Below are 27,584 nucleotides of genomic sequence, written 5' to 3' on the forward strand. Positions count from 1 at the left end.
ACTGAGAGGTTAGCTAGGACTCTGGACCTCATTATCTATGCTAGTCAGAAACAACTAGCAGGGATTGAGAAATACTCTGCTTTGTAATTGTTCCAGTTGCTATAGTGCAATAATGCTGTAACATTATATTACAGATTAAAGTAAGGAGATACTACAGATATTTATGGTTATGAAGGTGGTAATAAATGCATGATCAGCTATGTTTTTTCTTGTGGGCTTGATTACCTACAGATTTTGTGCTTAGTGTCCTGATAACATATCTGCAGTATATAAATATAGGCTTCTAGAAATCTGGCGGAATATGTGAAGTGTGTCTATGTACCGAAGCCATGATACATATCATTATACTCAAAACAAGGCTGGATCTGGAAGCAGTCAAATACTCTGGAAAATTACAGTTGTCAAAAATTGTTCAGCTGTAAAATCTTTTTCCTGCTTTAAATATAGCTTCATAGGCACTCAAAATGTTAAGAAAATATTTTTATGCTTCACAATGGGGAAGGAAGACTGTTTCCATACAGCCAAATACAGCTGGGGAATTAGATTATCCTCCTCCCTTCTGCTGTAGTTTGCTACTGTTTGGGTTGCACATCTGAAAGGCCGTTGCTATGAATGTCATAATCATTCCTTCAGTTTATCTAGCGCTTGTCATCATAAAGGATCTGGAAGCGCTTTACTGATCAGCGGAGGGGGACTGTGTCACCGGCTCCACTACGCATCAGAACAGGTGTAGAGAACTGAGAGATTGCTTCAAATATTGAATTAGGGGAGAACTTTAAGGAGTTTAACAGATTGCACAAGTTCAGAACACAAATGATCTGGTGCACTAGTGTTAACACCTTTACTCATGGCTGCAGTGCCATGTGATCACTAGACTTTTAGTGTCTCATGTGTTGGATGACACTTCCCTCAACATGCTGTAATAATATTTATTATAATTGCTTACACTTATATAGCGCTTTTTCTGGACACTCCACTCAAAGCGCTTTACAGGTAATGGGGACTCCCCTCCACCACCACCCCCACTAGTGTGCAGCATCCACCTGGATGATGTGGCGGCAGCCATTGTGCTCCAGAACACTCACCAGACTTCAGCTCTCAGTGGGGAGGAGAGCAGAGTAACTGCAGTACTACTGTAGTAGCCCTGTTCATCATGCAGGGGCCCTGGGCTGAAAGCTCTGGTCCCGAGGGAATAGTGCCACCTGCTGGCCCAGCACCTTGCCTCCCCTCCATGTGGCCAGGCCCAGCCTCACTTCTCGTTCTGGCACCTGGCAAGACCAGGCTGAAGAGGGGCGTGAAAATCTGTTTGTTAATGTTTCATGTTAAAAAAACAAACAAAACAAAACTCATTTTAATTCATGCACATCTGTTGGAATTGCTAACTAAATAAGTCAACAACATTTTTGCGCTTTGTCAGATCTATACCTTTTTAATATTAATATTAAATAATATTATTTAATAATGCTTAATAATTAATCCTATGAAATATTTAAATCTTGACGGAGTGCAGATTTATTCTTACATGTTCTAGCGCTGTTGCCACAGAGACCGAGAGTAATGCTTCCTGCATGTACAGCGCCAAGCTTGCTGACATTTAACACCAGTTATTAATTAGGAACACTGACATGCCTGAGAAATAACCATCTAAACCACAGGCTTAATCACAGCGTGCAGACAGCAGCTGAATGAGGGCTGAATTAGACCACGATGCGTTGTTTCATAGCAGTATAGTCCAATATGTATATTTGACACTCTTGATGAGCAGTACACCTGGTAACAGGTGAAAATGCAAAGAATGCCATGATACTGCATTGCCACATGATGCATGTTGTGAAGTACTGGTGTACGGGGGTATCGTTACATTTCTACAGCATGGCGAGTTTTTCTGTGTGTCGACGATGCAGTGACAGAGATGACATCAACATTCTTTTTCCTCTCTTCCAGCTCTGTGATATTTCTTTTTATGGATTTGTTTCTAATGACCTGCTACAACCCATCTAACAGGGATACAAATCCTCGCTGCTGTTTAATGACCTCCAAGGCCCCAACTCTCACTGCCTCTCATTCTTTCCCTGACTTTAATGGAAACTTTGGCAGCTTCGTTTTTTTTTGGTGGATTGCCTCAGCTCAGCTATCAGTGATCTCATCTGCAGTGCTTTATGCTCAACCTTTGCCTTCTGCAATAAATTTTGTGACTGAGGCCTCAGATTGTCTTTCAGCTGCTTGCTAGACAAATAGGCAGAACCCAGCATGTGGCAAGCTAGCTATTCTGCTGAAAAACACCCCTGCACCTTCTGGCATTTCCTTTTTTATTTCTTATCTGCATTTATGCAATAGCCATTAACCAGCTCCCCGAGTAGGATAGTTTATTTTAGTCTTTAGTACAAAACTTGGCACATCCTTATGATATGTGACACCACTGGGGAAAGCCTGTCTTTAGGGTGTCTTTTAAAGGTGGGGTGCATTCAGTGCATTGCACAGACACCACTCAAAGTGGAAAAATTACTTGGAATTCTCTGACGCTTCATAAATATAACTAAAATACCATTAAAGCAAGCAAGCTCAAACCAAAAGGAATGGACTAGCTCTTTCTTTATAGCTCTGGTTCCTGTTATGCCTATAACTTCCAAGATTTATAGGTCTAATTCTAGTGCTAACAGGATAAATGTACGTGAAAATTGAATTCTTGGCTGACTGCCATTTTTTCTTTCACTATCAGTGTGTTGCCCATAGCCGTAACCCTCCTGTTTGGCCACTGAGTTACAATCTTGGTGGGTATACTATGGATAGTGGACACACACGCTCACACTCACACCAGGGCTAATATTCCCAGATGCCTGCTAACCTCCTGGTATGTGTTTGGGAGGAAACTGGAGCACCTGAAAGAAGCCCATGTGTGCTTGGCAAAATGCTGCCTCTAATGCGAACAGGTCCTTTCCAAAAATCGCTGGGACAGTTTTCTTCAAACTTAACAGGCTGGGACTTGCTTGGGAGCCTTCACAAGTAGATGCAGTTTTCTAGTTGCCAAAGAGCATCATACTCACGCAGAACTGAGTATTCACACTTGCTCAGGATCTGGCAGGTGCTTTCTGTCTGTAAGAAATGGACGGAAACTGATTAAATGAGCTGGCAACACGGGTAGACAAGTATTGCCAGCAGACCTGTAATCATCCGGAGTGAGGATTCTTCTGAAAACACAAGGTACAGATACAGATGAGGGGAGGCCATTTTGGTTCATCTTTGATCTTCCTGAAACGAATACAGTTGTCAGCAGGTAATAATCATACAGTCGCCTCAGAACAGAGTTTAATCTGACAATGGCATTTTCCTTCTTCTCTGGCTTGTCGGCTTTCTTGCCTTTATCCATGGATTTGTCTCCTCCTCTGATTTCTGTATGCATCCTTTTTAAACATTCTAAGCACAATTTGGGAGCCCTTTTGCCCAGAGGAACGTTTGCAATGATTTGTGATGCAGCCACCAAGACACGCTAATCTACCATTGATCAATCTCAAAGCACCGCTGGTCCTCAGCATTTTGCTTTGGGATGAATCTGTGCTTGGTTTCTCTCTGTTGTTGGGTTTTGTTTTTAAGTTTTAGATATTGTATTTGCCTTCTTAAATGAGAAACATTTTATTCGAGTATACGAAGGAACATCCTGAACTTTGTAAAGCTGGTGGATTTACTTACATATATGTAGTTACAGTGGAAACGTTTAATGCTAAATGTGTGATTTGGTTAATGAAATGCAACAGCATGCATAGTTAGCATTGCACAATTTAATGTGAATTTATTGACAGAAATCAAATCAGGGTGCTGTGTAACCCAGTTGTTCATTTTTATCATGATTAATGGACTTCATAAGGACTTATCACACCTGGCACCCTTTTCTCTAGACACCGATCAGTGCTTAAGTACAGTATAATAGGATTCAGTGGCTCAAAAGTGATGTCACCCGATGGAAACCTAGAGATTGTGGAACTCTCCCAGAGAAGAAGGCCCAGTCTTTGGGTGATGCAGAGCTCACAGCAGTGCTGTCTTACAGGGTGGTGCTGTGTGTACTCTGAGCTTGCATGCGGGCGAATCTTGAGAGGATTAGAGCACAGCTGCATGTGTCTATCAGTCGCTGAGGCTTCTGCAGATAAATGAAGTTTGAGTGTGAGAGGGGGAGAGTATAACTCGATAGCAGCAGCCATGCTACAGAAGTGCTGCATATTCTCTTAGATTGCAAGTGACTGAGCGAATCCCAGCAGAGATGGAGCAGAGCTGCACTCATTACATGCACTGTCTCAGCATAGTAGTGCCCTTTTGTATTTCAGAAGGATTTCAAGGGAAATAATTGTTTTTACAGAACTGGGATTTGGGCATTTGCTTTAGGGGTGTGCGAGACAGAAAGGGGGTGGAGCCCAGCAGTTTTTTTTAATGCTTCAGCAGGTTTTTAGCAAGTAGTTGGCAAAGTTCTCTAACAGTGCGTAAGACTTTTTTAATGGCGTGCTATGCTGCCTTGGCCACAGGCAAAGGCTTAAGCAAGTGTTTCTGTCAGCTAATGCTCCAAGTCTCTTTTTAATGACTATTTGTGAGTTTGTGCATTTGAGGTGCAAGACTAATATTAACGATGCATGTTTTATCTATGATTGATGAAAAAGGGCCAATTTAGACTTTTATATTTCCTTTAAAACTAATTAGCAGAGAAGTTCATTAGCTACTGTACATTGCACTTATTCAGGAAGTTCTCACTTATCTAACTGCTTCTTGCTACAACAAAATCACTCATTTATAGCCCTGTGTGTCACACCAAATTAGTTCAGATTTTCAAGAGTTGCAATATACACATTTTCTCTTTTCCAAGCATCACTGTTGAGAGAGGTACAAGATTACATTTGAGGTTTCATTTGAATTATGTTTATTTTTTTCAATGCTATCTACATGTCTGGAGCACATGCTTCTCAGTTTTGATATGTGAGGCTACAGAAAGCACACAATGAGGGATCGCTTTTTATACTTCAGAAAAGAAAAACCTGGTTTATTTAATATTGCTGGTTCTCAAAAGTGTTGCTTTACTCAAAATTAATTAATTTTCTTTTAAGGCATTATAGAGCATAAAACCTCAGTAGGACATCTGTTCTTAAGCATGCTTTAAGCAGTGGCTGACATGGAACAGAAGGTCAGTTATCTCTTCTATGCAGGACCTGCAGTGCAGAACTGAGGACCACATCATCACTGATATTGCCTTCTCTTGTGCATCTTGAGCAGTTCTGTGTCAAAGTGGTCTTTTCATTCTTACTCGGTTTTAAAGCCGCAACTCCATAAAGTGGAATGCGGCTTTGTGTTGTGAAAGCTGTGGTCCCTTCAATGAGACCATTGAATAAAATAAGCACGCCTGGAATTTCAAAAAAGGGGGGTTTAGATTCTGAGTATTTGCCGTTAACAGGAAAACCTGAATAAAATGGCAGTAAATACCTCTGGGGTTCAGCATGGGCAGAATCTGGATGTGACCAAAATGAGGGTTGATAACTACTAATACTGTCAGACAGAAATCCTGCAGGAGTTTGTAATGACAGATCAGCCGCCTTTTCTGTTTTGTCTTTGTGTGTTTTGTCGGAGACGGAGATGAAAACGTGCCAAATAAGGGCGTGTGCTGCGTTTTGGTGAGAATTTGAAGAAATGCAGCTCGCGTCATTGACGCACTGGGTCACCATACCGAGCGACATGCAGTCTGCTTGAGATTGAATGTGCTGTAAATAATTGTCACCTTACAGAAAACATCAGTTAAAATCCCAAAGTTATCCTTGCACCCCATGTATCTTTTTTATGATGTGCCATTGATGTAATTGATTTTCCTTTTCCCAAAATGCAGAAATGTGATCTATTTGCTCATATTGCTCTCAGTGGTAGATGTTGCAAATATACTCTGTGTGATTGAAAATTGATTATGCGTATGCTGTATTGGAATACAGCAGTAAGCCAGCACATTAAAATTCCTGATCCACCATAAAAGAGTTAATTGTTTTTTGCATAAATAATGCATTAGAGGCAATAAATGAAGCCCTAAAGAATAAGATGTGCGACATCTCTCTAAAGCTAACCTGTAAAAGAGGAAGCTGTCAGTTACAATCAGCCAAGTGAAAATGTTACCATTTCCAGAGGGAGCTAAAGGTTTAAAACTTCACCAAAGTTTTGCTTAGGAAAGTGTGGGCATAACAAGAAAGACGCTTGGTAGGTTCCATTTCAGTTTTCTTTTAACTTTCACATTGCAGGGGATTCTGATTTTTCTTTGGCAAAGGCAGTTGTGTGTAAATGTGAATTATCGAATATTTTCTTTTTTTCTGTTTTTGCCATGCCTCTATTTCATCCAGTCTGGACTTAGTCACCATTCTTTCTTTGAGCCAAGCCTTATAATAGCTACCGATTGTACAGAATTCACCAGCAAAGTTTTCTTTCTTGTACCGTATAGCACACGCAGCTCCTGCCATATTCGCATGGGTTTGCAATTTCATTTCCCTTCAGAGTTATTTCCCTGTACCTCTTGACATGGGAACTCACAGCAGACTTCTTTGTATTGTGAGGGTGAGGATCAGTAGGAAAAACTAATATTTATATTTATGAGCCTCTTTACTTATTATCTATGTGAAGTGCCTTGAATATTGTGGCATAAAGGATGTTATATAGAGTTGAGTTGTATTGAGTTGAGTTTAACTTTTAAACCATTGCTCTAACCTATATGAACCCATTGAGCTGAACCATTGCTCTCAAACATACATGACTTTCAGGGTAAGAATTTATTTTTCTTGCAAAACTCAGTTTCAGCTTGTTTATTTGTTTCAGAGGTGTAAACACAGCATGTCCTGTTATAAAAGTGTTGCAGAGAGTGATCACATTGTAATGTGACATTTAAGCTGTTTGTAGAGCAGTGATTAACTGCAGTAATCTCTTGTAAGCATTGTTTGCCATTTGGAATTTGAAATTTCAAGAGCACCTTAGTGTCAGATGACTGATCATGAGAGAGGAGCTGCTGAATGCTGAAAGGAGAACATGTGCAGAGTGTGGACTTTTCGGTTCAGAAAAGGCTCATCCTTGCCTTGTATCATCTTTTTGTTTTCTGGTCACACTTGCATGCTTACTCCTACCACTGTGAAGTAATCACGATTGCTTTATGCTCACGATTCTTTGGATTACTGGATTCTTCGGATTACAGTGTCACTGGCTTCACAGAAACATCCTGCCACGCCCTTCCTTACAAGTCCATCAGTCCATCCCTCGACTAACTGTTTTATCCCATTCAGGGTCACAGGGGAGGTGGGATACACCTTGGATGGGCAGGCAGACGTGAACACACACACAAGCCAACTCACCTACCAGTGTGCCTTCAGGCTGTGAGAGGAGACTGCAGAACCTGGAGGAAACCTGTGCAAACACAGGGCGAGCATACTGTACAAACACCACACAGTGCCACCATTCCTGACCTTTGCAAATACAAAAATGCATGTTTACTGTAACATGTTTTACCCCCAAAAGAGTAGGCAAATAGCCTCTAAAATTCATTCTTTTTTTTTGCAGATTGCTGATGTCTTGGCCAACATGAACCCAGCAGTTCTCCTTACACTGGTGAGTTTATTTCAAAGCATTGCTTTTAAGAGGCTGAGAACAGTAGAAGAGCTTAGCTGAGTGATTTCTGCATGATGAACCCTGGTTGGTTCATGTCTGACAGACAGATTACCTCAGTATTACATGTATATTAATTCTGCAGATAGGTGAGGCAATCTCAGAGTATATATTATGTCGATATTATTGATATGTGTATAAATATAATGGTATGTTGATGCTGACTGTGCAGTATATTGGGCATCTTATTTCTCAACATTGTTTGTTCTGTGAAGAGACAAATATTTGTAGGTGGTGACGAGACTTTACAGAGGCATTTTCAATCCGTTGAAATGATCCATGAAGTAAGAAGAATGTTTTTGCTTTATTGCCCCTGACTCTGTTTTTGAGCTGTTTAGAAATATGTAATTGAAGTCTTTCATACACATTAGCTCAGGTCTAATGGACTGTGCACATCCGTGATCTCCTGCTGTCATTACTTTTCTTCAAGATGCAATTCGTGTTCATTGTAGGGTATCGGGTTTTAGTGCTTTGTATTCTTTTTTAGACCTTGGCAGAAAGTGCTTGGCGCCAGCACTGCTAGCATTCCACTGAAAGAATGATTGCTCGGTACTTGGATAAGTTTTGTGTTTCAAAGCCCTTCACAACTACACAGCACAGTTTGTGTAATCCGGGCTGTAGTGTCACCTTAGGTCCAGAATGAAAATGAAACACAAAGAGCATGGAATATCATGGAAAGATGGGACCCATTCAGTTCTACCAGTTTTGCAGTAGAAGACTATTAGAATTGAGGGGAGGTGGGTGTGCTCCTGTTACCAGAGAAACTGCTGTGCTTCTGATTCTACAGTATGTAGAAACTAATCTACTGTTGGTGCTTCTTTAAGCAAAATTATTTTATGTTTCAGTGCTTTACCTGAGTGTGAATACAGCTCAGTTCAAGTGAAACTGTGGGTTTATAAAACTGAAGTTGCTTTCTGTCCAAAAGGAGCATCTTTTCCTTATGAGATTGTTATGACTTAGGATGAGTTCATTTAGCTCTAGGGCCAGACAGGCAGAAGCATCGATGTCTGGCTTTTGTCCGCCCTGCAATGGACTGACATTATTAGAAGACTTGCTAGGAAAGTAATAAGTGTGTCTTTCTTCCAGCGTGGGCTGAATACAGATAGTGGAAGCACCTGCCGCGAAGCCTCCTTCGAAGGAATCAGTCGGTAGGTTTAATTGGTTTCAATAATTTAATAGTGTAATTGCTAGTTGTTCAGGAAACACATCAGGCTTTGATTATATGGAAGATGCCGAACGTGCATGCCTACAAATGAAAGCAGATTCATTCAATTTGATAAGGAATTCGTCAACGAACTGTAGGAACTGTATGTTGTCTCTTGGGTTGTAATTTTGCTAGCATAATTCTTTCCTTTTTTGTTAGATGCTGACAGTCTAATAGACAACAAAACGTACTTTTAATTGTTTTAATTAGATTAAATGAAGTTTTATCACATAACGTATAATCATATTCCTAGTTTTCCAAAAGCATTAAGGGAGTCCACGCTTACAGAAAAACAAGGCCTTCTATGCTTGGTCCAGAGCTACTGTAGTGTATCTTAAGTACAAGTTAAACATGAGCGTTTGCTTTTTAAATGTAACTAAAATGTCTTGTTTCTAGTATACTGAATTGTTTTTTTCAATAAAAGCTGTCACTAAAAGGACACAGAAAAGGGCAACACAGGAGTTTAAATATATCATTTGAACATCCTTGTATTGAAAAGCAGTAGTTAAAAGGTGATAAAAAGGAGGTAAATGTTGCTTTGTAGGTGTGATAAATGAGTTACAAGGTTCTCTGTAGGTGTAATAAACCATAGTTTCTCAATCTGTAGTACTGTAGCTCCTGGAAATGCCTTTAATGCACAGAGGACTGACAAAGATTAACAGGGCAACGTATCACAAGTATGTAGCTATTAATCATTCCTCTTCTGCCATTTGTGAGATGATTAAAAACTCAGAATTGGGAGCTAAAAGTGTGAAGTAGTCAGAGTGAACTAACAAAGCCTAATCACTATCTACGGAATGTAAAAAAAAAACTTCATTAACATAAGAATATATACTTTCTTGCTTTCGATAATGCCATACAAACTCTCTTGTCAACTGGGGAAAAAACTCAATTTTCACATTGGTCTTGGACACTGCAATCTCATTTGCAAGGAGATAACTCTAATGCCAAGATATTGAAATATTTTTATTGTATCTCTTAATGCAAAAAGAATTTCCTTGCTAAATAATGCATGAGGCAATCTCCTGCTACTATTGGGATGGGAAAATTAGATGTATTTTTTGTAAAGCTGAAAAATGATTTTACACTTGAATTAAAAGTTTTTTTCTCATTACCTCCAACCTTATATTTTGACTATTTTGTGTACTGTTCTGATAGTGTGACATGTTTGTTTTTTAATTGGTATTTCTGCCTGTGACTGGACATTGGATATGAAAAGATTCTTTTTAGTTCTTTCCTATTTTGAAAAGTAAATTCGATAAAAAATTCCTCTCCTCTCAGGCCATTCTGTGACATTGCTCAGTGTTGGAATGCATACTGATATAAAGGACTTTATTCTTTTGATAAATGTCAGCTCCCCCAAATACACTGTGCATCTGCAAAGGCTGACTTGCATTATGAGCTTTTGAAATCCATCAGTATTTATGAGGTGTGCATGAAAAGTGTAGTAGGGCATATTATTTCCTTGTTTCGCTGAAATCACTATAGTAATTATAGACCTTTTGTTAGATTTTTTTTAACTCTCAATAAAAGATGGTGATAAATTATAGCCGTGCTTTAGTTTTGTATTTATGATTGTGATTTTTTTCTCTGCATTCACTCCAAAAAGAGCAACTACTGCATTTCATTGCCATAAAACTGGGTTTTTACGAGACCATCAAACCTACCACACCCCTCTTTGATAGACAGGAATTTTAAATTAAGATGCACACCAATGGTTCTGATGGTAAAATGCTCAAAAACCAAACTCAAATGTTTTTCTGTATTTTGGCCTTGATCTTTCAGGTTCCAAGTCAACAATGTTCTTCTGCATCCTGAAATAGTGGAGTGGTGAGTATTTTTTCCCCATCTCCTGCCATATCAATTCTTCTTTGGCAGATAGCCGAGTTACTTTGAAAAAAATATCTCAAAATGCAAGCTGTGACAGTATCGTCAACTGCAGTGAGCCATCCTTGAGCTCTGGTTTCTTAAATTCAAGTCTCATCACATTGCAAAAGTCGTCCTTTGGTTTTAGTGAAAGCAATGTGAGCTTAAACCCCCTCTTAAAAGAAGCAAAACAAGAACACTTTTATCTCTTCTTCCTCAATAGAACACCTGTTTGTATTTTCTTTTGTGACTGACATTTCAATACACATTATACTTTTCCCCTCCTGTTTCTCTTCATTCTCAAAATGACACTTTATCAGAGCTGCAAGAGTGTTAATCCTGTTTTAAGCTCTGAAAACTCATTCGCTCCAATTGCAGGATCTACAAAGGAACCCCCTAAAGCTCGTGTAATTTGTGTTGAGAGCTCAAGTTGCCTTTTTTATAGGACTGTTTGGTTTCTGAATGTTTTTTTTTTTCCTGGTGTTCCAATCAGATAAACGGAACATACAGCAGTTCTCATTCACCCCTTCTATCCCCTGCTGTACATGTCTTCAAAAATATAGCTCATCGTCTCTAGTGGCACTCAATTGTGTTTTAGTCGTATCCTTGACATGATAGTGGATGGGCGGCATGGTGACGCTGTGGTTAGCGTTGCTGCCTCACAGTGCTGGGGCCCTGGGCTTAGTTCTGGACCTGGGGTGCTGTCTGTGTGGAGTTTGTATGTTCTCCCTGTGTTTGCGTGGGTTTCCTCTGGGTGTTCCAGAGTCCTTCCACACTCCAAACACATACAGGTAGGATATTTGGCTTCTGGGAAAACTGACCCTGGTGTGAGAGTGTGTCTGTATGTGCCCTGCGATGGACTGATGTCCCATCCAGGGTGTACCCTGCCTTGCTCCTGTTGCTTGCTGGGATAGGCTCCGGCTGTCCCTTGAAGCTTCAGCGGATGACGAGGTTAGAAGATGGGTGGTGGTGGGCGGGTCCTCATCTACCTACAGTATTTCAACATTTCCACCTCCTACCAGTTAAGAGTCCAGTGTGTAATGAAACATATTCAAACACACAACAGGGTTTTGGCTTGCAGGTGTCTTTCCTGACAAGTGTGTGTGCTCGTACCACTTCCAGTTCAGCAGTAAGAGTGGCAGACGCTTTTGCAGTTTTTGCTGACATTTAACTATTTTCCACCCATGAAAGGTTTAAGCATTCAAGCTTTAATTAAAAATCTTCACTTTAAAAAAAGTCTAATTTAAAATTGAGCAATACGGGACAGCATTGTAGGGAGTGAATGCTCTTGTCAGGCCTTCTACATTTATTGAGCAGGTGGTATACAATGCATTCACTATACTATTGTACCTTAGTGTTGAAGAAACATTTCGTTCTCAAACCAACTCACTTCGCTCTTTTCTTGACTCACATCAAAAACATAATTTGACTAAATATAATAAAGTCAACTGCAGTTGTAGATAAGCTGGAATTGAAGCTCAAGAAAAGCAGAAATACATAAGGAGTAAAAGAAAATGAGATCTCTCTCTATATATGGTATAGACATTTGTGATTTGCTGTTTACTTTTGATGGATTCCTTTTAAAATAGTTGTGAGATGGGTTTGATCGTTTATAGTTGCATGTCTGGTACAGACAACATTGCTGGTTAAAGAAAGTTAAAAAAGTCACTTAAAACCATTTGAAAATTCACGTACAATTATTTGGTAATAGTGGAACAAAGTTGGCTTTACAAGCCTTGCAACTAGTTGAGCTGTGATTTTGTTGGAGATGAAATGCTTGATGTCAATATACATTGGGAAATGGTTGATACGTTGTGAAGTACTTAGTTATGATACTAAAGAATTTTTAAAAATCCTTGACTAATACATAAGGCTTTGTCCAGTAGTAATTTTAAATATGAGATGAAATAGGAATTAGATTACTCAAAACAACTGGATTAAAAGATACTCTTCGGTGGATTTCTGAAGATTTAATCATTCTTACTCTGAGATTTTGTTCTCAACGAAAAAAAATATTATTGAGGGCATAAAATAGCAATTAGTTTTGTAAAGCCTGTCAACAACTATTGTATGACAAAAACATAAACAATCGGTTTTGAAAAGTATTCTTTCTTGCCAGCGAAAATCTTTTTTTATTCTTTTCTGAAGAAAAACAAACGTATGTATATTTAGCACAATTAACAATGGTTAAGTGTGGGGAGCTGTGAGCAAGCTTTGTCGTAAAGATTCATTTGAGTACACTGCAGAACTCCTTCCTTTAGCTTAGCTGCACTAGGAGTAGGAGGAATGATTCTGTGTGTTTAAACAACAAAAAAGGAATTTTATTTTTTGCAATTAGAGTAATCTGTATTACAAGTGCTTATGATTGAGAACATTTGAAACTGTTTCCTGGATGTATAGGCACAGAAATAAAGGAAAAAAATGAATGTATTACCTGTAACAGATTACCATTTATAGTGTTAATGGTAACCAACATTAATTGAGTGCTAAAAAGCTATTTGTGATAGCCATTGATTAGTAACTTTTAATAAAACTAAGATCATTTTCTCATACGTTTTTTATTCATTGACTGTTTATTGTTAATAACATTTCCGTTCATAAAACGTCTCTGTTACCCTACTTGGTATGATACCTTCAGTGCAATGGAAGCCCTTTATTGAGATTGCTCACTGTTCACAGCATTCATAAGATTCAGTACATGCAGGAGGCCAATTTATTTTTAGTTTTTCAATTTGATGATTAAACATTTAAAATTCAATGATATTATTATTTATGCATTTTTTTCAGGAAACAGCCAAAGCTTTATTGTAATTGCAAATATTATTCTCTTCTGTATTTCGCCAAATAAGAGTTTCTTGCTTGCTATTTTCCTTCATCCCGAGGTTGGGTTTCACATCTTTTGCCTCAGATTCCAGTTCCAATCTTCTTCGTCTTTGGCAGTGCTGATTTGGGAAGTCTGGTTTATTTTTAGGGCCGTGGAAAGACCTGTTCAGTATGAAGACGTTCATCTTCTGCAGGGGAGGGGCTGAGGATTCTGGGCCTGGTGGTATCCTCAGTCTAACTTTCTGCCTTGTCTCCCTGTTTCCCTGTCCTCTTTTGTTGGTAATAGAAATATATTGATCATGTAATTGCACCACGCCATGCCGTCTCCGCTTGATAGATGTTCTCTGCTGGAGGCGCTGCGCTCTCAGACTGGAGAGAGCAGGATTTATACTTCCGTAGTGTGGTACTGTCTTCCTAATTGTTTCCAAGTAGAGTAGGGGTTATGACTGTAGCAAGGAAGCTTGGCTTCTGGCTGGTGAGAACGCCACAGTGAGGCAACACACTGGAGCTTTTCTCCAAGAGACTCTCTTGTAGCAACGCATGAATTTAAAGATCCTCAGGAGAGACTTGCTCTGTGCGTTAATCCCTGAATTATAGCAATTTTTTTTGCTCCTGAATAACTGCAGATGAAAATCCACAAACAGGGATCATTCTTTCCCGTGTAATTGTTTTGTGAGGAATATGGCAATACAATAGGTTTCATTTCCCAGTTTTAATTTCCTGCCAATTGCACATTGAAAATAAGTCCTTAGTCATGGATTGTTAATTTAAATTAGACACTCTTAGTAATCATTAGTATACTGTTAATCCCTAGCTGCATTTTCACTGTGTGTTATTTAGTCATTAATTCCTAATTAGCTAGTAGGCCATGTCTTGAACCTTTAAGATCTAACGGGGTAGTTTTCAAAGCTCTTTGTTCCGAACCAAAGTTGTCTTTTTTCTGAAGGTATTTGTAAAGGTGTTAAAGCTGCACATTTTTCCAGATGTAGTGTAGATGTGGAACAGAGAAGTGAACCAAACTGTTGGTTTATTTCTGTTTAAATTATGCATCAATAAGCATACACACATTAAAGTATAAAAAGATGGTTCTTGTAGCTTAAGGGTTGGAATGTGAATGTTTTTACTGGCATCAGTGATGGAAGTGGCTTTCCTGAGGTAATTTGTCACCTACAGAATTTTGTATAACACACCCCGCCTGTGAGTTCTTGAAGAGGCAGATGTGTCACTGAGTACGACCAATTATTGGAGCTCACTGCCACATCACTGGGAGAAACTGCTGACAGCCTCATGGGGCTTTTAAAAGTCAAGTCTGGGATGTAGAGTACCTATCCTATAAAAACACATCTGAATAAGAAACTTCCAGAGGAGGCAGTTTTGCTTTTCAAAGCGTTTGTTTTGAAAAACCCAACACCGATACAGTGTGTTATACAGTACATGACACAACACAAAAGACCAAATATCCTTTAAGAAGTACTCATTAGAGAATTTGCATATGATATCTCTATAATATCAGTGTTCTTGTATGTTCTCTGCCTGCAGTAAATGTTGGAGATAGGGAGCAATATTAGATCATGTAAATTGCTTTAAAATGAACCTGCTGGTCCCAGAGATTGAGCAAATAGCAAAACATTAATTACAGAATGCTCTTCATAAAACACAAGTAAGGTTATTTATTTGACAGGATTAATAGACTGGGAATCCTAGAGAAGTGACTGCCATCGATTCAGGCAATCTTGCATTGTGTGGTGGTAAAATGGATTGACGTCCTTAGGGACTTGTTGACAATCAGATTGGGAACCTTGCAAGCTTGAGCGAGGAAGACAATTATGTGTACATGTGTTCCAGTTGTGCCTTCAAAGACCTGACAGATCACCATCTGCGTCGGCAGCTTCTGATCTGACCAGTGCTTTCAGTCAGGGCAGGTAGCTGACTGTCTTGGTTTTGGGATGGAAACTGACTAGAAATCTGGTGGATTTAGCTGTTTTGTAGCAGTGTCGTCTTCTGAAAATGTTGGCCTCACCATTGGTTTAGCCGGGGACCTGGAACGGTTGACAGTTTGTAAGGTATGTAGTCCAAATCAAGAAGCTAGTGCAGTCAGAGTTGATGAAATGCTGCCTTCCTGAAACACAGGCCTGTGTCACTCCCCCCTTCTGTAGCTGTGTGGGTTCTTGTGTGCAGTGGAATGATACCTCTTGAGGATTCCAATAGTGAAACTAGCTTTGCAATCCATCCCAGTGTGTCTGTGGAACTGCCTGCAATTGAGGAGACCACCACCGAACACCACGTCCACAGTTTCAAGAAGAGAAGCCCGCAGTTCTGGGATGAGTGTACAATTGAGACAAACCTGCTCTATAACATCTACCCTCTCACCCGAGAGTGCTTTAAGACTTTTTCTTCCACTGTCAAATCCAGCTAAAAGAGTAAATGAAGCAGGAGTTGCCGAGACCTCCGAGAGGTAATGTTTCGATCCTCTTGTATAAGCTGGGACTCTTTTTTTTTTTTCCGAGGCAGAGCAATAAGCCGGAGTGCTCAGCTGTAATGGTCTCCGTGCCTGCCTGGCTGCTCCGGGTATTAGGCCCAGACCTTTATTACTCTGTGGGAAGCCAGTTCATTATGGTTACACCTCACTTCCCTGCAAGCTTTCATTTTTTTTCTCTGTCTTACTTATTACCAAAGATTACCAAAGACGGCCGGGAAGCGAATCGGTCCTGATGAACCTGACATTTCCCAAATAAGAAAGCTGGCAGCTCAAGGCGGACGTCTCCCGTGTTCCTACTTTTTTTGTGAAATGAAAAAGAAAAGTTTTCCTGTCTGTTTTTGAAAATGAATACTTTCTGAGTTTTCAGGTCATATAGTTACAATAAATTTCTAGTCTGGCATTTTTGAGCCGTTTGCAGGAGCTGACCTTGACCTCGGCCAAGGAAAGAGCTGTTACATGAAATACATGCAGGGATATAGTGATTTGTTTCACCTCAATTCAAATATCAGTGCAGTACTTTAAATCATCTGTATGTTAAGCACACCATGGGTTGCATTTATTATGCCGTAAATGTTTTCTCTAAAGCAATCGTGTTTCTTCACTGCTCTGGTGTTTGGGATGTAATTTTCCTGCAACCACGCTGCTCAACTTCTTTGCTCCACTTCAATAAAAAGTGACAATTCAGAGTTTGCTTTAAAGAATTATATAGTGCAGTAACTCAACTGCACTACTGTCACAGTAGATCAAACAGTAAAAAAAAGATTTTTAATGTGTATTTTCTGAGGTGACTGTGTTTAGCCTCATTACCTCCATTGTTGGCCCTGTAGTCGTGTGGGTAGGCGCTTCTGCATATGCGAGTCTAGTGTGTGGCGTGTCGTTACTGCGGAGGATATTGCTTCACCACAGCTGGTGGAGATGTACTTCCATTAGCGCAGTGGATCCAGAGCCATTGACTGGGGCTGTGGGGGTGTGGTGGCGACCTGTCGATGAAGACGAGCACTTGTGAAATATGGCTAAGAGGGAGGTGGAGAAATCGTCCGTGGGAGCTGGAAGAGGGGTGGTCAGCGGAGATGAGAAGGGGTGGGGGGGCCGGGTGCTGGTTTGAACAAGAGAAATCACCAGCGGGGCCTTGTGAACAGACTCGCAGTGACATGCTGTGCCTGCACACCTTGGACTGTGCCTCCAGCAGGTGGTGATTTCTTCACAATCAACACGTGCTCTCGAGCAAAGTGCATTCAGTGCCTTGCAGTGTTCTTAAAGTTCACCTTGCAGACAGGTGTATTGATTTAGTGATCTTGTGAACAACTATTATTGTACACAGGCAGACAGAGGCCATTCAACCAGTTGTGTAATTTTGTGCACCTACTGTACGTTAATTCAGTTTGCCAGATCAAAAGGTTTAAATACAGTAATCACATTCAATAACTGCTTATCCAGTTCGGGGTGATAATGGCCACGAGCCTATTCTGGGAATCACTGGGTGCAAGGTGAGATACACCTTGGATGGGATGCCTGGCTGTCCCAGGAAACGCACAGACACAAACAAGCACTCGCACCAGTTCTAGTTTTTACAGAAACCAATACCTACCAGCTGTCCATGAGACAAACTCCACACAGATAGCACCCCAAGAATTGAACCCAGGGACCCAGAGCTGCGAGACAGCAGTGCAGACCACTACGCCACTGTTTTGCAATGTTGTATAAGCAAAAATATTAACTCCTTTACCAAGGCTTTAAAGCAAGAAAATTTGAGAATGAACAATAATGATAAAGACTGATATAAATACAATGTTTTTGTGCTGATGCCTTTACCCATAATAACTTACAGTTCGTACAGATGTATACAGCTGTAACAATCTAAATGATGTACTTTGCGCAAAGGCAAAACAGAAGTGTTCCTCCGGGACTTGAACCCACTGAGCTCACAACCCTCTCGTTCAGATTGCAGAAGCCTGACCACTGTCCACTATTCCAGTCATGTATTATGACCATCCTCATAGTTTTAACCACACCCTGTTGGGGAGATCTAAGTATTCTTATTCTTATTCGTTTGTCTCCGGTTCCTTTGTCTCTCGGTTGTTCAGCTGCTTGTGCCTGAGGGCAGTCACATTGTGCATTTGTATTTATTTGCACCTGCATGTGTGTATTTCTAACCCACCTTGTCTTCTGTATCTCCTGCAGCCGCCTGATTAAAACAGATATGGAGCTGGAGGTCCTGCGATACACTAACCGGATCTCAAGTGAAGCCCACAAAGAGGTAAGAAGCACACTGCTGTTCCTCTGCAGATGGCCGTCTGTGATAAACTAGGGAACTAGAACTTTGGATTCCTTTCATTTTTAAAATAAAGAGTCGATCTTCGCCTTGCACAGCGGCAAAATATAGGAAATCTTGTTTTGGGAAATTCAAGCGATTCTGTCTTCAGCCTTCGGAAACCTGTGAATCATTTCCACTTAGTGGCGTAATTACTGGCAGTGTAAGTGACTGCTGTGCGTAGCAAGATCAGCTAGCACCTCGAAAGTCGGCTTTCGACATTAGGCTGATGAAGAGCTCGCGTGGAGCTACATTACTCTTCAGAAGAAAGATAAGGGTGTGCAAGGCAGAGATATGCAAAATTGAAACTAACATTTTTGTAAGTCTTGAGAATGTGGCTTTTTCAGGCAGTGATAAAGACTAATCTGATAGTCGGTGTGCCAGAATCCTGTCCCTCAGTTCTGAAGAGCTGCATGTGAAGCGAGTGAAATCATACTTCGAATCTCAACAAGGGAGGGTGCTGCTCCATGTGGCTTGGCTGTGTTTTATAAGTCAGTCGAAGGTTATGCCATCATGCTGCAACGGCCACTTCACTCAGGTTTGCCAGTTCAAATTTAGGCTGTACCACTCTTGGGGAGTGACTCCATCTCTGTGTGTCTATAGGGGTCAGTGAGGAAGTGACCCACATGCCCCTGGGTATTGAATAAATGGCAGACTCTAATATAATAAAGACTGGCAAGGTACACCTCCTGCTGTAGGTGACATCAGCTCCATTTTCACAGTCCCAGTCTTGATGGTAGCCATTTGTAATCTGATTGAGTGCAGAGTGCAGTTCCCAGTTCAAATCTGGGCTGTACCACTCTTAGAGCCTATGTCTGACACAGCAGCCCTGCTGCCTACATTCCTGACTCCCTGTGCACTGAAAAGCAGTTGACTCCTGAGGTATATGTCTTCGAAGACATTCATGTCAACTTCGTCTGTCTTGGGAGGTTGCTAGAGTTGTGTTCCTGATTGGATTTGAAGCAGAAAGAGTGGGCTGCTTCAGATTGCATGGCAGAAAACACAAAAAAGCAAATTACAGAGATATAGGGGAAATAAAACTTTGCTCAATGAGCCAACAAATGATGTGAATGAGCTGGGGAGAAGGATGAATTTTGAACTAGGGTCAAGTAAATAAAGATCAATTGGATCGGCTGTGCAATACACATTGAAAACACAGCTAGATCAGCAGCTACTGCCCTCTCCAAGGAAAAGACGACAACCTCACAGAAACACTAGCCATTCAAATTGCCTCCTTCGGGTTTTTTTTTACTCTTTGCAGCAAAAACAGTGGAGCTTTTTAAGTCTTAGCATTCAGGTATCAGTTTTCTAGCAGGTGGGAAGAAAGGATTCCAGTGGACGATAGCCGTGCTGATTCTTGAACAATACCCCTTTACTCTGAGGGTTAGCATTGTTCAGACCGAGTTTCTAATGCATACTTGAGTTTGTGCCCACTGCTGTTCTGTACTTAGTGTCCTCTGCCTGTGAACATTTTTAGAAAGTTGTTTGATGGCCGAGCTCAGGAACTCTGCCTGTTTGTGCTATTTAAGATAAGACCCTAAGCTGTAGGGTTAAAGTTGCTTTTTTGTGTGGGAGACTAGTTTTCACTCTGGGTTAATCTGTGATGACCTTCACAAAGTGGATTTGAGCACCCATATCCAGAGCCGAAGACGGTATTATTGCTTCTTGCCTTTTGGTCTTAATTGTGTGGGGTTATTTTTGTTAATTTAGCTGAATTTCTTGAAGGTTTTCAGTGACTTTTGGAGGAATGTTCCCTTGAGTTGCAATTCATAGAGAATTCTTTTCTGCTTGGAATGTTTGGAGAAAACTGTACAGGTAGCATGGTCTACACTATTAAGTTTCTATAATTTTAATGTTCCATTGCTCAGTGATATAACACAATTAAAACACTGCACAGCCTGTAATGTATTAGCTTTTCCTCCTCTAGAGACCAATATAAAACATATTACTGTCACTGCTGTGTTTTGTGTTGAAGAATTTTGATTATTTTTTTAATAACATAATTCCTGTGAACTAGAAGTGCCTCCTGTTTAATTCAATTTAAAACCGATAAAACCCCCTCTTACTTATTTTATTTCCTGCAGTTCTCTTTTGTGTCTTTTATAGAAATGGCAATATAACCTTCAAACCAAGGACAGTTAAGGACTGCTGTCCACAAACGTATTCCCAGTGTCACAAGGAGACATCAAAATTGCTAACATCCTGTCATTTTATATTCCAATCAATTGATAGAATTGAAAGGACGAGTCAGTATTCTCTTGTTTGTCAATTGTATAAAACTTTGCATGATGTCATTCTGAAAAATTGGTTCTCTTAGCTCAGGGATAGTTCTCTTAAAGTTAATTTCATAGTGAGCTAACTGAATGTATAATTGAATTAAATGGTCTGTATCACCAATGCTATTGGGGATGCTGAATTATTTTAGAACGTGAGGAGCTGTATCTGTCTTTGTTCAGGTAAGAGTACCACTGCGTTAGTGGTTGTGTGTAAGGGATGCAAATAGCCCACTAGGGCTAGACTGCTGGCACTGTGAGTAGAATGCCTCGTGCCATATCTCCCCATAAATCTGTGGACACTGTGTGAGTCGTACATTTATAGCCAACCACACTACAAGCTCATTAGTGCAGAGGAAGTCAAAGGAGATACTGTTGTGCAGGGAGCAGAGGATATCTCCATCACCTACAGTCCATCGAACACCAGCTGGGCCCCCGTTCATCACCCCTGTTCGGGGAGAATTCATCACCGTTAGCAAAGAATGAAAATGAGGCCAGGCTTGCACTTTCTACAGGGAATATACTCCTCCTAAGAGCAGCTGCCTTGAGGGAGGCACGGTAGTGTAGTGGTTAGCGTTGCTGCCTTGCAGTTGGGGCTCAGGCTTCAGCTCCAGACCTGGGGCGCTGTCTGCGTGGAGTCTGTATGTTCTCCCTGTGTTCATATGGATTTCCTCCGGGTGCTCCAGCTTCCTCCTGTTGTCCAAAGGCATACTGGTACTGTAGGTTAGTTGGCATCTGAGAAAACAGGCCCTTGTGTGAGTGTGTCTGTGTGAGCGCTGCAGTGGACTGAGGTCGAGGGTGTATCCTGTCTTGTGCCCTTCGCTTGCCTGACAGGCTCCGGCTCCACGTGACCCTGAATTGGATAAAGCAGTTAGAAAATAGATGAATGAACAGTTGCCTTTACTGGCAGAGCCAGGTTTACAGCGTCTAACATTCTTTACAGAAGCATCAACACAGAGGAATAATGGCTGAGCCCTACAAAGTGGTGGAGAAAGAGAACAGCGTTGAAACTCTTTGGCTTTTTCTGTGGTTGATCATGGACTCAAACTCAAAGCCTGTTAACACCCTGTGCCTCTCTGTAGCATGTTACCATGGATAACCTGGATTGCATATGAATTAGGGATGAGAAATAATGGGATTGCTGTTTATTTTTATGCAATATTTGTCCAAAATAATACATTTATAGAACTGTCTTATTTATTAAAAAAAAACAATGCCAATTCTGTCAGTCAGGGCAAGCTGGCCTTGTGTGCCTTAGGCAAGCAGTTTGTTGTGTAAAGTGCTCTTATTATATAATCTTTAGCAATAAAAGGGATAAAGTGTATTAACTGGCATAAGTCTTCATAGCTGCTGCATTCATACAACACTGATGAAGACAAATATCTAACCTATGTGATCAAAGTTAGTTTCCCTTACTATTAGCGGATATTCATTTTAAGTAGTGAAGGACTCCGGGGGCTGTAAAACAAATGGATTCTGAATGTGAAAGAAGAAATCAAATCCAAATGAGTTCACCACACGGGCATCTCGGCGGCTCGATCACCACTGGTGCGCTTGCCGACAAAAGACTCAAGTGCATAATTTTCAGAAGCTGAGCTCATGCTGAAAAGTTGATTTAATGCATTAATAAAAATATAAGCAAAATCTGCAAGTGACAACCCTAACACAGGGCACATTTTCTCCAGTAAAGAGAGTAGCGAGGGGCAGGTTTGAGGCAGTGTGCCTAAACGCTGATGGTAGATTACCCTAAAATATTAAGAAATTAATAATACAGTCTAGCTTTCACAGTGCATCTCATTAATTAGTCATAAAACCAACTTTTATTTGTTCTCATTGAATTACACATGAACTAAAATGCACTTGTCCAACTGATAAAATCAAAAATTGGGCAAACATGGTTAGGCATGAGGCCGTAATCTGAAATCTTTTTTTGCTTAATTATCTCTCCCCTCTCTTTCTCCGAGATGTAGCTTGGAGCAGAAAAGGGCCGTGTTTGTTTTGAGAGAGAATTGCGCTCAGTAATTCGAGCAGGCTCATTCTGTCGTCGGCTGAGAAATTAAATCAGAAGCGCTGTGCCCAAGGACTGGGCGATGCAATAAATCTGAGATAACTAAGTAGAAGTGTGCAGTCATTTGACCCTTGGACTGGCTTGATGAGGGGGAAATGTAATGTGGAGTTTAGAAAAATGTAAATGTTTTTGTACAGTGGGGGAGGATTGTTTTCACATACATGAAAACACAGGCTTAGCTGGAATATTTTAGCGAGAGAATATCAGGGAGCTCTCACCTGACGTTGAGGGATGGATCTCTGTTCCCCAAGTTATTTCCCAAGACAAGTTATTGTCTTTCTCCATGCAAAACATGCAAAATAAGCTGTTCGTTCTTCCGCCACTAATTATTTCTACATATCTACATTTCTTTAACATCTCCTAATATGAAGTGACTTCTCTTCCAAAAGCAAACCGAAGTTGTCTTTGAGTTTATTACACCAGGGCTAATGGTGACAGCCCAGAGATCTGAGGAGGTGTCTGTGATATGGGACTTTAATGTAATTATTTCTGTCTGATTTTGATTCTTTCATGGATAGAAAAGGAGACCTCCACCTGTACAGCAGTGACACTCTGCTGTCAAGGTGGCTACAGGAGTCAGACTCCAGTTCTGCTTGACTGGTTTGGCTGACATCAGCCCTGTTATCTCCTGGGACATCATTAAAATCCTTCTCCCAGTACCTGCACTGATTATAATCATCAGGTCACGTATCCCTTATCCCCTTTGTCCAGACTGCAGTGTCTGTGTTCTCTATCCCAGCCCAGAAGTAAATCCTGGTTTCCTTGGCGCTCCCGAGTCTTAAGTGATTTTTCACGGTCTGTCTTGGGATCTTCTCTGTGAAGTGGCAGACCAGTGTTTCATGTGAGCACGGCGTGAGTCCTGGGTCCGAGCTGGCTTCTTTCTGATTCTTAGCACAGCTAATTACTCATGCCACTCGACCGTGGAGGAGGAGAATGATGTTTGTTAGTGACTTCTCTGTTTTTTTTTATTGTAAAGAGCAGATGGGTGAGAAATAAAATAAATACAGATTTTTCTGTTTTAAATAATCCGTTTTTGACACAATGCTTTGGGTAATGAGCCAAGACAGACAGTTTGTGACATTGTTCGTTTTCTGCTTCTTATTCCTATTAAATATAGATTACTCCAGTTAATCCGTGGCTCTGAATTATTGCTTTAATCTAAGTACTGTACACAAATCTTTATACTTCTGTACACAAAAGCTCTGCATTCTGAAGATTGCCCTTTTCAGAGGCTAAGCTATAGGCCAAGCTGCTAAAGCCAAATGAAATGGTGAAGCGATCATTAATTCATTACCGCCCCCTGGTGTATACACCAATAAATGCATTATTCCCTTTAAAGGAGAGTGAGCCCTTTTGCAATCTGAACCTCTGATGGGCAGATGGAACCTCAGATGGTAACGGCACACTTTAGTGGTGTACGGACGAATGGAAAAAAAAACAAGACAACAACAACAATGTTCATACATATTGGCATAGAAAATCAAGTTTTAGTAAGCATATGGTTGGGGGTATGAAAATTTAACTTAAATCTGATTGTTTTGGAGTTGGGGAGTCGGTATCTGCCTTCAGATGGGAGTAAACGGAAGTTATTAAACCAGGGGTGTGAAGGATCGTCACAGATGGATTTTGCTTTACGCAGAACAGGTGAGTGAAAGATCGGGGAGAGGGCAGGAAGATAAGCACCCGTGACCTTCTGACGTGCTTTCTCAAGGCTGCTCAGTTTGTTCTCCACGCCCTGTGCTTGCATTCGGTTTCAGATGTCTTGGTAGATGTTGGCTTATTTAAAAAAATAAATAAATGTGGGATGATTGCACATGGCAATGATTTTTCCCCGGCTTGGAATGGTGCCCCCCGGTGATCATGCGGGTCATGTGCGCACCTTCCCGTACGTGTCCTCTCAAGGGATCCACTTCTCACGTGGCGAAGCCCACACCACCTCACTAGGACGTGGCCGACTAACAGTCCAGTTGTCCCAGCAGCCCGACGTCCAAAGACCACAGCTGGTCACAGTTGTGCTTCTTTCCATCAATCAGAATGGCTGCAGTCAGTGCTGTTGTCAGTTAAGGAAATAGCCCAGATCCTTGTCAGTGATTCCTGAACTGTAGAGCCTAACCTAAATTCAGAACTTTATCTGAACTCACAGACGTGCAGCGTTATCATCAGAAGCAGCAGGCGTGCAACCAGAACACATGCAACAGTGTGCTAGCAAACAAGAAACTATAACAAAGTGGAGGTGTACTGCACTTTTTTAATCGACTTCTAAAAGCCTCATTGTCATTGATGCGGTCAGCTATTAGAAACAAGGGCAGGCAGCAAGAGATCTGCATCAGCACATGCAGCAGCAGCAGTGATTTGTCTGGCCGTTTTAATCACAGTAGGAGATTTCGAAAAAATGAAAGGATTTGTTCTGTGGGTTTTATTTTTTTCTGCTATGAGGAGACAATAAGAGGTGTCAATCGTTAAAGCAAGCGAAGCAACCAGACTTCAGGGATGAAGGCACTGGGACACTGACTTTCCCTTTACAGAGAGACAAGGTGTTCCTGCGACTGATGTCTTTACAAATCTGTTTTGGCATCTCAGGGTAAAACATGACACCCTGACAGCTTTGATTCATCGGCTCATGACTTAAAAAAAAAACATTTTCCGTTCTTACAAGGCTCTCTTACCTTCCGTCTTAATTCAATCAGCTGGGGTAACATGAGAACACCCTTGTACTTGAACTGAGAGTCATCATTGTTACACACTGAGGGGGTCAAACATAATGATTCCTGCAGCTGCACCTTGAAATCATCTTAACTTCAAACTGCAGATGTAAGCATTACAAGCCCTGTCCCTGCCTGATTTAGAAGGAGCGCAGGGAGCCAACCGATTGCCTTCTGGCAAAAACAGTACCGCACCAGCTATTTGATCCGAAGCATCACGTCACAAGTGCCATGGCTATTGTGCAGCCCCGAGGAAAAAATGCATGCAATGTGAGTGGTAACATTGAAAATCTCCCTTTTCTGTTTTCTTCAGATAATGAAGAATGTAAGACCTGGGAAGAAAGAGTATGAAATGGAGAGGTAAATTGATTTTTATTTTTCAAATTATTTATAAGGTTGATGAGAAAAGTATATTTACGTAGGTTTGGCATGGTGATGGTTAGCGTTTTCGCCTTGCAGTGCTGGGACCCAGGGTTCAGTTTCAGACCTGGGGTGCTATCTGTGTGGGGTTTGTATTTTCTCCCCATGTTTGTGGGGGTTTCCTCTAGTTTTCTCCCATAATCCAAAAACATACTAGTAGTTTAAATGGCTTCTGGGAAAATTGGCCCAGATGTGAGTGTGTGCATGTTTGTATCTGTGTGTGCCCTGTGATGGACTGGTGTCCCATCCTGGGTATATCCTGCTCTGCATCCGGTGCTTGCTGGGATAGGCTCCGGCTCCTCTGCAGCCCTGTATTGGGTAAAGCGGTTAAAAAATGGATGGATGGAAGATTTACTGTTGGAGTTGGGGAAAATTGCTTAAATTGCTAACATACTTTTTTATACTGGAGTTCAGCCGTGCTTGTATATGCATGCACTGACCATAAGGAGCACTTGAGATCGTATATGCACTGTACTGTAAGTATGCATTGCCCCCTCTAGAGAGTCCAGATGTGTGCCTGGTTGTAGTCTGTGGGTTGTGGGGACCTTTGGCTGGGGGTACCTAAACAAGTCCTCAGCTCCAGGGCTGTGGAGTTGGTACATGTCCTGAACACGATGTGAGTCAGAGTGTCACTGCAATCTGGGCAGGCCCTGGGGAGAGTGCTGAGGTCAATCACAGCTTTGTACAGCTCAGTGCATCAGCACCTGCTCCTAGTTTGGCCCATGGAGTGACCACAGGCTCTGGCTGTGAGACTGATGTATGTATGCCTCTGGTTATTTATAAGTGTGCGTTTGTGACAGAGGGGAGGGGGGCACAGGAATCTGATTTTATACATTAATAGAAACTCTACTGTATGAGACTCTTGTCTCTGGAAGCCATTAGCAATATGTTGTGAGACTGAGCCTTTTGCCTATAACCTGTCTCCTGTGAGCAGGACCCGAGCCATTCAAGCTGACGGCTTATAAGCAGTACACAAAATATTTACTGTAATTAGCTGGATGATTGGACAGCATTGTGCTTGAATCAGGTGCAGTTGCTAAACAGTCATGATTTTTTTCAACATGTGTCTCTGTGTTAAAAAGAAATCATTTAGCGTTCATTGTTCTCTTTCGCTAGCTCGTGTTGATTTGAAAATTATGTTTCTGTTGTGAACTACTTAGACATGAAAGCAGTTAGATTTCCAGCTGATGTCAGGCCCCTGTCTGTGGTGTTTCTATGCAGCAGTACCTTTGATAAAGTGTTTCTGTTTCAACCCCTAGCAGTGCTGTTTTTAAGCTTGAACTTGTTTTAAATTACACCAGTTAGCAGCACCTGAAGAAAGCTCTTCAAGCTCACTACGAGATATTAGCTTGGTTGATACCGTCCAAGTTATTTGTCACCTGTTCTTGCTTAAAGTACTTTCTCTATTTGGCTGCATTTTTCTGTTAAATGTACAGCTGATTCTTTAGTTGGCTTGAGCTGGTTTCAAATTCTTATTTTAACTCCTCTAATGTTGAGGATAGTTTTTTTTAGGATGCCTTATGAACAGAAAACAGTATGTGTTCAGCTGAGCTGCAGTAACTTCAATATGTGATTTTGTTCTTTGGGAAAAGATGCAACGTGTGGTTACTTCTGTTTTCCTCTGTTTGCTCATGGACACTGGCTCTCTGTCAAAGCCTTTTTGACCAGAAATGAATGTTGTCCCTAATGGTTTAAGAAGAGCGTTTCTCACTGTTATTTAATGTCTTCCTCACTGTCAGTGGATGAGAGGTTTTACATTGTTTGAGAATTAGTCATGAG

At 41.0% G+C, this 27,584-nt stretch overlaps 1 protein-coding gene across 1 annotated transcript in view; it reads left to right on the top strand.

Moving 5' to 3' along the window:
* The window catches only part of pepd (peptidase D), a 113,870-nt gene that overhangs the window by 23,189 nt on the left and 63,097 nt on the right, over positions 1-27,584 (top strand). Inside the window, exons 5-9 of the mRNA XM_015368217.2 lie at positions 7,555-7,602; positions 8,746-8,807; positions 10,649-10,693; positions 18,213-18,288; positions 25,699-25,745. Coding sequence (XP_015223703.2) covers positions 7,555-7,602; positions 8,746-8,807; positions 10,649-10,693; positions 18,213-18,288; positions 25,699-25,745 — 278 coding nt within the window. The remainder of the gene's footprint in view (positions 1-7,554; positions 7,603-8,745; positions 8,808-10,648; positions 10,694-18,212; positions 18,289-25,698; positions 25,746-27,584) is intronic.

Source organism: Lepisosteus oculatus, chromosome 20 (assembly GCF_040954835.1).
Source record: "Lepisosteus oculatus isolate fLepOcu1 chromosome 20, fLepOcu1.hap2, whole genome shotgun sequence".
NCBI lineage: Eukaryota > Metazoa > Chordata > Actinopteri > Semionotiformes > Lepisosteidae > Lepisosteus > Lepisosteus oculatus.